Source organism: Panthera leo, chromosome B3, assembly GCF_018350215.1.
Source record: "Panthera leo isolate Ple1 chromosome B3, P.leo_Ple1_pat1.1, whole genome shotgun sequence".
Classification (NCBI taxonomy): Eukaryota; Metazoa; Chordata; class Mammalia; order Carnivora; family Felidae; genus Panthera; species Panthera leo.
In genome coordinates, this window is record NC_056684.1 from 72,394,264 (window position 1) to 72,405,681 (window position 11,418).

Consider the following 11,418-nt stretch of genomic DNA (forward strand, 5'->3'; position numbering starts at 1 on the left):
TCTTCTCTCTCTGTTTCCTACACAGTTGGCAGTGGGAATGGGAAGGGACTGACCAGTGCCTCTTGGCTGGATATTGATTACATGGCTCTTGAACAGAAAAGGGCCCCTGCACTGCGGACCCCTAGCCACCAGCTTCTGCAAGGATACGAGGCAGAAGGGACAGCTGTTGTCTGTGCTCGTTTCTCTATAGCCCCAATTAAGCTTCTGGCATAGCCTGCCCTCTGATAAATGTGGTTTTGCTGGCGAGGGTAGGATGGAGAGACAGAGAGAGCAAGAGCAGATCCATAACTTGTGGAGATTAATCACTAGATCCTGGGGCTTTCTGCAAGAAAAGGGAATAAGAGAAATTAGACAAAAGGGTAGGTACACACTAGATGTTATTCACAGTCTAGATACTGAAGGCGGCCCCATCCCTTTTGTTGTTGTAGCAGTAGTGGTGATAGCCTAAATAAGCACTGTTTTGACACACACGTGCACTGGTGCAAAAACGGCGTGAAGAATCCCTAGTTTCTCTAGCCCTCGGCCTTGTTAAAAAATATTGCCCCAGTTTTGAGCTGGAAATGTGTTTATTTGGTCAGATTTTAGGCTGTTCGGCCTCGAAAGGATTCTTTTGAGTTAGAATCAATTTCTTTCAAAATTGGAGGTGAGGGAATGAGATAGGCAGTGTCTGGCCTGATGTGGAGAAGAGCTACACCATTTGAAACTCTCCTTGAATCCACAAGAACCTCACCTGACTTCTAAAACAGAATACTCTGTGACTGCTTTTTCAGTGCAGGAAGGTGGTTGTTTTCTGTAAGTGCCTTTGCTCAGACAACTGTTGCCATTTGATGTAAAACACGTACACATACACATCTCCCTCTCCCCACGCACGCTGACTTGGGCCATATGATTCTTAAATTTTTAACTTTATTACAGTGGCAGATTTTTACTGTTACCAGTTCATAGAACAAGGGTCTATATTTTGGACATCTTTTGGATCACTATCATGAGTCCACAAGATGGCAGTGTTTTCTCAGGGACTGAGGAAAGCTCTCAAGTTTTCGTGTGTGTGTGTGTGTGTGTGTGTGTGTGTGTGTGTGTCTGTGTATGAGAGAGAGAGAGAGAGACAGACAGAAGGAGACAAGAGGTGGGGCTTGGTGGTGTAGCAGGGGCGGTGAAAAAGAATCTTTTCTTCCAATTGGTAGAATGAATTTCTTCTATGATTCCTAAAGCAGAACAAATAGAAATGTCTAAGTTAGACTCATTTTTTTTTTTAGGGCTTAAAATTTGAGTCCTCAGTGAACCAGGGGAAGAAAGAATAATGGAGGGCTCAGGAGTTTTCCTAGTGATCCTGTGGCTTCAGTTAACCTGTGAGTTTTGGGCATCTCTATGGGAATATAAAGTACAATATTTGGAGTTATCATGTATTCTGGGCCTGTAGGTAGAAACATGAATGTTTCTACCTCAGGGAGGGTAGAGGTGGAGGGCCTGTGAAAAATCATTTAAATTCTGAAGACTAAGCATCCACTACCCAATGGATCTTCTTTGACTGACTGCTGTCTTTTTGCACAGGGATGAGGAGAAGTCACCAGAATGAAGTGAAGCAGAGTCCTGTACCTCTGACTGTTCTGGAGGGACTCACTGCCTTTCTCAACTGCAGTTACACTGACAGTGCTTCCCAGTACTTCGTGTGGTACAGACAGTATTCTGGGAAGGGCCCCGAGTTTCTGATGCACATGTACTCCAATGGTGAAAAAGAAGAAGGAAGATTTACAGGGCTGCTCAATAAAGCAAGCCGATATCTCTCCCTGTTCATCAGAGATTCCCAGCTCAGCGACTCAGCAACCTACTTCTGTGCAGTGAGCACACAGTGCTCCCCTGGCACCTGCTGTCTGTACCCAAACCCGCTAGGGCCCCAGCAATGCCTGATGTAGAGCCTAGGCTGCAGGGTAAAGAAATTCTGTTTGCTGTCTAGATGCAAATGGGAATTAAGAGCATTAGCCATAACCATAGAATGTCCCAGACACACAGGCAGGACAAGGAAGCCCATAATGGCTTCAGATTTCATGAGAAGGATCTCTGAGCAAGTACCTAAAAGGATTCTAGACACTGAGGAGTTTTGTTATGGTGATTAAAGGCCTGCATGGATTAATTATCAAAAATATATGGTATTGAAGGGGACACCTGGGTGGCTCAGTTGATTAAGTGTCCGACTTGGGCTCAGGTCATGATCTCGCAGTTCATGAGTTCGAGCCCCGCATCGGGCTCTGTACTGACAGCTCAGAGCCTGGAGCCTGCTTCGGATTCTGTGTCTCCTTCTCTGTCTGTTCCTTCCCCCTCCTCTCAAAAATAAAATAAACATTAAAAAAACAAATAATATGGTATTGAAGATGTCTTAGAACATGTTGGGAGGAAAGTTGATAACACCAAAAATCATATGAAGACCTCCCTCCCCTGACTCCTTGGCACTTTGGAATTGTCCTACAACTTATGTCCAAGTCCAGGAAAAAATCTGTGGCCTGATAGAAATAAGGCTTTGTGACAGATGTTACAATTACAGGGGAAAAGTGTAAAAGTCACATTTATCATAAAGCTGAAGATGTGATCTTTTAGACAGGGCATTGTTTATGTAGTCCAAAAGGTGGGAAGACCCAGAAATGGCCAGTTAAGATTGCTGTTCACATACTCACTGGCTAAGAGGATGCAACAGAGTCAGAATTTGTTTCAACTTCTCAATCTTTGGACTGAAGACTCATCACAAATATTTCTGAGTCATGGAAGACAGATTTGAAGAGCACTGAGAAAGAGCAGGAAGTTGTGTTGGAATCAAGATATTCGAATTCTAGTTTCGCCTGTATCACGTGCCTTCTGATGTCATGGCGCCCTGGAAAGAACTTGCTCTGTGGTGTCAGTTTGAGTATCTTTTATGTTATCAATGGGCCATTTGATCTTAGGCCCATATTACATATATTTCTACCATACATATTTCAGGATTAAATGAGATTATATATATAATATGTTATATAATATATATATATATTTATGTGTCAGAAACATAGTAATATATATTACTAGATATATTACTAATCATAATATATATGATTATTACTACATATAATATATAATTATTATGTATGTGTATATTACTATGCTTCTCACATGTAAACGCAGTAGCTGGATAGAGCATATAGATGGAGACGAACATAGCTAATCCACACATTGACTTTCAGTGACCTTCAGGGGACATTAACTTTGTCCCCTGTGTTCTGTCCCTCCTGCCCCCATCATGCTCTTTTTCAGCTCAGAGCATCTTCAGGGTCCTAAGAAGTAAATTTCCTTTTCAAAAAAAAAATTTTTTTTAATGTTTATTTATTTTTGAGAGGCACAGAGAGAGAGAGAGAGAGGAGGAGGGGCAGATAGAGGGAGACACAGAATCCGAAGCAGGCTCCAGGCTCTGAGCTATCAGCACAGAGCCTGATGCGGGGCTCGAACTCATGAACCGCGAGATCATGACCTGAGCCCAAGTCGGACACTTAATCGACTGAGCCACCCAGGCGCCCCAGAAGTAAATTTCCTTCACTCACATTTCTGCTGACATCTTCTCATGGTTCATTCTGGGGTGTTCTTTTCTCCTGTCTGCCTCCCTCATCACTGTGATTACATCTATTTTCCCTCTTATGGGATTATTGACAGCTTTTGTCTTTTTCTTATTTTCCCATTATGGATCTAAGTTCATCCTGTTTGTTTCTAAATTCATTTCAGTGGCAATTTGGAGGAGAAGGGAGGAGAGTATATACAGTTATCAGATATTTCGAATCAGAAGCACACCCCAGCCAGATTTAAAATTTCAATGTGATTTGGTCTCATGTGTGAAAGAAATCTATAGGCAGGGTCAAGAAGTAAATCAGAAGACAGAGGCTTCTGATTTCAGGCTGGTGCAGGTCAACAGAGTATTCAGAAAGGAGTGAGTTGTCCTTCTGACATTCTGAAAAGGGCTCTGTTGACCAGATTCTCATTTCACCTGAGATGTGTCTCCCTAGTTTCTTCAGTTTTAAAGTTTCAGTGGTCTAAAATAAGTTGAGTAGGGAAGTCTTCTCCTTTCAGAGTCTCTTCTTACTATTAGAGCATAGAACACACTTCCCCTGTTTGATAGGTCCTGTCCCAGCTGTGTGGGACTGTGTTGCTTTGCTATGGCGAGTGTTCCTGACACTTAACTTCCATGGCTTCTATACGCTCCTTCCATGCAGGATGTTCCTCTCGTTTCCAGTCTGCTGGCTGCACTCCTTCCAGCTTTATTGAGTTCAAATGGATTCACTTTTTCCCCTCTCTCTTTAATTCCTTCCAGAATCACTTACTTATATGTCATATTTTCCTTACATTTATAATTCTGCTCACTTCTCTGCAAATGCTCCTTTGTTAATGTTCTTTCCAGGGTGAGGTAGCCTTAATTTGGCATACTATGTCAGTCTATTCTGACCATTGACAATTGGAACAGAACTCTCACTTTCTCCACTTAAATAATGTGGTGCCCTAGCTATTTTCTTATAGCCTAAACAAATATCAAATGTATTCACCAAGGAGTCTTCTTCAGACTTTCTCCTTGACAAAGAAAATTATCGCCTTTACTAGTGGGCCTTGATTAGATAATGCCACCGGTTCCAGGATGATTTTACCTATGTCTCTGGTCTAATTTTTTTTTTCCTTTCAGTACCAAATAAAGGAATCATCTCTTTCCCCCACTCTGATGCTCACAGCCAGCAGCACGAGGCCATATGAAGCTCAGCTCAGCTGACACAATTGATTTTAGTCTTTCCGCCTAATGAATGGCTTTAAAAAGTAACGTAAAGTCTCTCGATGGTATTCCAAAGTCTAAAATATTGTCTTCTGTGACTAATTTCTCAGTGAAGGAAATGACTCTTCTATTTTAACAAAGCTCCCATTTCTCCCTTATTTTAAGATTAACACCATGTACCTCAGAAGGTGACATCATCACAGATTCAGGGAGGAAGAAACGTTTTCTTTTGAAGTTTTGGTGGTCATGTCTCTGAGATGAGAACAGAAGACAGCTAGCTCTCTTGGACTTTTGGTCCTTCCCCTGGAGGCAGTGGGCGACGTCACACAAATGAGGCACTTGTTGTGGTTGTAGCCTCACCAGCTACTCAGCCCCTCCTCCCTGCAGCTGGCCAAGGGACCCTTACTGATGTCTGTGCAAAGAGGAGACTGTGACAAGAGGCTAGGGGAAAAAAAAGGAGGAAGACTCCTTCTAACAGTTTTTGAAACTTGTCAAAGCAAGGGACCTGTACGGCCCAACCTCCCCACTCCTCTTGCTCTGAAAGCCCACAGTGTCTCCACTGCTCAGCCATGCTCCTCCTGCCCATCTCAGGGCTTGACATGATTTTTGCCCCAAGTGAGTAACATTCCCTTTCCTTCTTTGCACAAAAGTGACGGGATGCAGAATGAAGACACCTTCTCTTAATAGGTAGGTCTGTCCTGGTCTCACTGACTCAGCATTGATGTTTCAGGAGGAACGGGAGCCCAGTCAGTGACTCAGCCTGATGCCCAGGTGTTGGTCTCTGAAGGAGCCCGTCTGGAGCTGAAGTGCAACTATTCCTCTAGTGGAACGACTTATGTCTTCTGGTACGTGCAGTACCCCAACCGAGGACTCCAGCTTCTCCTCAAGTACATATCAAGGGACACCCTGGTTAAAGGCCTCAACGGTTTCGAGGCTGAATTTAAGAAGAGTGAAACCTCTTTCCACCTGAGGAAATCCCCAGCCCTTGGTAGTGACGCGGCCAAGTACTTCTGCGCTGTGAGTGACACGGTGCCTGGGTCCTCAGGGGGAGCTGAACACAAACCTCCCGAGACATTGGGACTTTTCATGACTCAAGAACCCAAGAGAGAGTCTTCAGGAAGGTCTGTTTTTCTGTGAGGGCAAATACTGCAGGACAGGCTGGGCTCTGGGGAGTGCTTGCCGCCTGAACCGTTGCTTCAACAGCAATGCTGTGCCACATTCAGATAGACTTTGTTCCAGATGGAAGTCTTCTGATGAATTTCTCCAGGAGGGATGCCTCCCACTCATTCCCTACTCTGCTTTCACTCAGAGTACATCATAAAGTGCCAGAGTTCTGAAGTGAAAAAGGCAAGAGCCTTTTTTATTTAAACAAATCATTTCTAGCTAACATTGCCTCAGGTGTTGATCTACATGTGGAAAGCTGAAGTATAGTAAAACCTTGGTTTGTGAGGATAATTCGTTCTGGAAACATGCTTGTAATCCAAAACACTTGTATATCAAAGCGAATTTCCCCATAAGAAATAATGGAAACTCAGATGATTTGTTCCACAACCCAAAAATATTCATATAAAAATGAACACAATACTGTAACATAATACAAAATAATAAAGAAAATACAAAATTTAAAGAAAAATAAACAAACTAACCAGCAATTACCTTTGAAAACCTTCGTGGCTGGTGTGAGGGAGACCAGAGAGAGGAGGGTTAGTGTGTAGGACAATTTGCACTATCACTAACGGAATCACTGCTATCTATTGGCTCAGTGGAATCTTTTTCTTTTCTTGCAAATTTAACAAGGAACCTATCCAACGACACTTGCTTTTGCCTCCTTTTGAGGACTTCACAGAAATGTGACATTGCATCGTTGTTAAATAGACTGCTCGCACTGCAACAGTCTTATTCAGGTGGCGATTTTCTACAATATGTTGCACTGTTTCCAACTTTTTACACATCTCCCTAATCTCATTTGAAGTGAGGGATTCCTCTGCCTTTTTCTCCTTCTCCTCCACATGAGATGCAAAAAGAAGACTTCTTATAAAATCTTGCAATTTTGGCCACTTGCATACCTCATTTATACTTCTTGGTGATTTCCTTCTTAACTTCCAGTGTAATCATCTCCTTCTTCTTACTGCCTTTCTTTTCAACCTTTTTCTGCATGGGGGTCATTGTATACCATCGCACGGATGGCGACCACAGTACTAATTATTAAACTCTTGTCATATACTGTGTTTGATGTAACTAGCAATGAGGCAGAAGAGGAAAGGGTTTCTATCTGCAGGCAGCCTGACCTAGAATGAAGTGCAGCATTCCTAAGCTCACTCTTGTATGGAAAAGTGCTACTTTTCCTACTGCCCATAGGTGCTTTGAAGTAACAACAACAAAAAAAAATACACTAGTGCCAGTTGTGGGCACCTTCCAACCTTCTGAAAAATCACTGATTTCTGCCAAACATCACAGCCTGAGACCGAGCATCCGAGCATGGGAGATGATGACCCAGAATCCTGCGGCGAGAGAGAGAGAGAGAGAGAGAGAGAGCGAGAGCGAGAGAGAGAGAGAGAGAATCACTGGCTCAGTTGTGATCATGTGACATTTGGTGTCACATACTACTCATATTGCAAGACATCATTTACTTATAAAGTTAAAACTTATTAGAAATGTTTGCTCGTCTTGCAGAACACGCACAGAACAAGTGACTTGCAATCCAAGTTTTTACTGTACTTGGTTATAATGTTAGCTGACAAGCTGTGCCACATATATTCTCAACTAGGGCAAATGAAAAGCATAGGCTCTTAATCAATGCAATATAGAGTCTCAACATGGATTTGAAGCTTAACTTCTAGCACATATATAATATCCGAGATATTTTATAACACTGAGATATTTTATAGTAAATTAGACATCATGATATCTAGATTTCCAATCTATGTTACACAGAACCAGTGAACCTATTTTAGGTCATTCTTTTTTTTTAATTTTTTTTTTTTTATGTTTTCATTTTATTTCTTAGAGAGACAGAGTGAAAGCAGGGGAGGGGCAGAGAGATGAGGAGACACAGAATCTCAAGCAGGCTCTGGGCTCTGAGCTGTCAGCACAGAGCCTGATACGGGGCTCGAACTCAAGAACCGTGAGATCATGACCTGAGCTGCGACTGAATTCTATGTATGCCCAAATGACTGAGCCACCCAGCCACCCCAAGATTTTATTTCTAAGTAACCTCTACACCCAACATGGGGTTCAAACATACAACCCTGAGATTAAGAGTCACATGCTCCACCAACCCAACCAGCCAGGTGCCCCATCTCTCCCCTCTTTTATTTTCATCTGGGAGGTATCTCTATTCCACTTCCAAGGTAATATCTCTACTTCATCTCTTGAAAACAATTTCTTTCTATCTTTTCTGGGAAAAGGACAAAATAATCATGTTCTTATTAAATCTTTGTCTAACTGTCTTCTGTTACAAGAAATATCTCCTTATTTTGGGGTTCACTTTGTACTTTTTTTGCGATGCTATTTGGATATGAATACTCACTCTTTCATGTTTGTCTTTCCTGCTGTACCACAATGTCTTCTGAGTAGTGACAATGTTTTATTCATTTTTTTAATTTCCTAAGACTTAGCACAAGATCTAGTTTATTATAGAAGACCTTCAATAAATTGTTGTGGACTTCCTCTGAAATAGATTGGAGAAATTACATACAACCTTTGGCATAAAGGTTTGGCACAATTTGACAAAATATTTTAAGATAGTAACCTTCATTAAATGGCATTTTGACAAAGAAACCAGTTTACTTAAAAAAATCCTCATCCAAACCTGGCAGTTCTTTTGCTCCTGCTAATCTGTGGATGGTCGTCAGGAAAGAATGGAATGAGGGCTCTGGGGTTCTGGTGACTGTTGATGAGCTGGTTGGTGTGATGGTTTTCGACCAGTAGGGGGTACTCTAGGCTTTGCTCTAAGCGAGCAACTCTTTCTCCACTGCTGAAAGTTAGTGAAAATTTGAATGAGGGCTAGCAGCAGTTAGGGGAGCATCTGGATGAGTCATATCCTATAAACAGGGAGAGCTGCTGTGAGGAGTGTGACAGAAATGACTCACAAGCAGAAATGAGCATCAGCTAGAGCAATGGGAAAGCTGGAAGCTCCAGGAGAAAACCTCTGCATTGCCTATTTACAGTTTTGGTGTTTATGATTAAAAATGCTAAAGTATGAACCTTTACTTTCACTTCAAAATTATTCTAATGATTTCTACCTTCTATTATATCTCTTCTGAGATTAGAAAAACAGGGAAAAAGGAGATGAGAAGGTGAAATGGTAGAAACGTAATGAACATAGGTAGAGAGGGGAAAAGGGAGTGAAGAGAAGAGAGACTGGGGAGAAAGAAATTGGACATCGTTATTTGAATTTCAAAATGTGGCCTATACTTCATAGTCACAGAGATCAGCCAGGTGTTCCTGCAAGTATATGGGGAAAGCATTGGATAGGAGAAGAAGGGAGATAGAAACAAGGTCAGGGTGGCCATGATATACACGTTCTGTTTCTTTCCATCAACCCAAGTCTTGTTGGAGACATTGTATTTGTTCATCATGACCACAAGTCTGAGACTTACAGAATTCTCCTAATTACATTTAATTATATTTACTCCTTTACAGGGATTGAATAAATAAACAATGCATTCAATGGTGTATCCTTTCTTTGATAGAGCTCTCTTATAAGTGAATTCTCAATCACTTTTCAAACTACACATCCTGACTGTTGGCTAAGGAAACTGGGTCACTGACCCTGATAATTTTTTCAGGCTATACTGGACCCAGATGAGGCCTTAATTTCTCTCTGAGGTTTCCTTTCCCTTTCTTTACTCCCCTCTTGACATGTCTGGTTACTGGGGCAGTATATGTGGAGGCAATCCTATGAGAATGAAGAGCCTAGATGTTTCTGTGCTGATGGTCAGCAATGTAGCAGATGGCAAGGCACTGATACAGCAGTAATGTCAATACCCTGCTGAAAAACTAAAAGGAAAAAAACTTTTTTCTCTCTGATCTCCTTGTACTCCTCTCCATTAAGGACAGATGGGAGTCAGCCTACCTGTTACTTTCTTTTCAGCTATTTGGGCTCTAAAGGAAAGGCTTTAAGAGAATAGTTTCCTTCTTAGAGGTCTACTGATCTCTGTAGGTCAACCTCTCTTAACCCATAGTTTTCTGCTCTTCATCCTGTAGTTCCCTGATACCTGATTCCAGATTTATATGTGACCCCAAATAGGGTTGCTCGCTTGAGCTCTCTTGGTGTAGCCTGCCTGGCCACCACAGAGGCTCCTTGTCTAAGCACAGGCGAACAAGGACATTTGCAATCTACCATCTTTCTAGAATTGCCTTCTTTCTAGGCCAAATGGTTGTTCCTTTGTTAACGGCCAGTTAAAAAAAAAAAAAAAAAAAAAAACTTGTAGAACTAAAATTCTAAAGGGCCATTTTGTGGTCTGGAGAAGGTCAGAATCAATGATGCCGGATGGAAAATAACTTGATCTGGTAATGTTTAAACATTTCATTAGCATACTTGTAGAGAAGTTTAAGTTTCTATGAAATGTAATTTATCTCTTATGCTTTCTGACTGTCACGCTTAAACAATCTATGATCATCCTAAATTTGTACAAAATAACTTATCTTTTATTTTAAAATATTGAATATTATTTCACTTGGAATTTATTTTGTAACAGATATTAAAGTAGACATCCATATTTATTTATTAATTTCTAAATCACTCTCCATTTCTGAAGGCACATTTAATTTTTTAATTTATCTTTTCCTCATTTTTATTATAACTAAATTTCCATAAGTAATTTGTACGTTTGAACTTTCTATTCCATTCCATTGATCTCTCTATCTGGACTTTTATAGTAACATGCTTTTTCAATTAGCATAGCATTATACTTTGTCTTATTAACTGTGGAGGAAAATCCCTCTTCATTCTGTTTTAGAATTTCAAGGCTTCCTGAAGACCGAGATTACCTGTTGTATCCAATTTGGCCGCTAGAGGAAGATGTTACATAAATTGAACTTGGTAGAAAGCCAGAAAGCAACCAGCTCTTTGAGGAAGAGCTTTTGCTTTACACACTGGTAAACTCACAGTTCTGTCAACGTCCGTGTAGCGGAATTGTTTCCAGAAAAGAGCCTCCTGTTTCTCGACAGCTCAGACATGATGGCCATCCTCCTCTCTATATTTGTGACGATATTAATACTCAGTGAGTACAGTCCCTTTTTATTCTCTTTCTGTAGTCTTCTGATTTCGAATCAGTTGAAAGAAATATTCTCCTCAGTCTACAAGACTCTCTCTGATCCTGAATTGGTGTTACAGGAGGAACAAGAGCCCAGACAGTGACCCAGCCTGAGGACCACCTCTCTGTCTTCAAAGGGGACCCGGTGCAGGTCAAGTGCAATTATTCATATTCTGGGAGTCCTGTGCTATTCTGGTATGTCCAGTACCCCAAACAAGGCCTCCAGTTACTCCTGAAACACATCTCAGGCGGGAGTGTCAAAGGTTTCACGGCCAGTCTCAACCAGGGTGAGATGTCTTTCCATCTGAAGAAACCATCAGCTCAAGAGGAAGACTCAGCCATGTATTACTGTGCTCTGGGTGACACAGTAACTGGTTTCATAACAGA

The 11,418-nt window shown here is 41.5% G+C and overlaps 1 gene segment (V, D, J or C); it reads left to right on the forward strand.

The window, feature by feature from the left end:
- Positions 1–1,126: 1,126 nt before the first annotated feature.
- LOC122222608 lies at positions 1,127–1,913 on the forward strand. The segment is given in 2 exon segments: positions 1,127–1,349; positions 1,552–1,913. Coding segments are annotated over 2 exon segments (411 nt in total).
- The last annotated feature ends 9,505 nt before the right edge of the window (positions 1,914–11,418 follow it).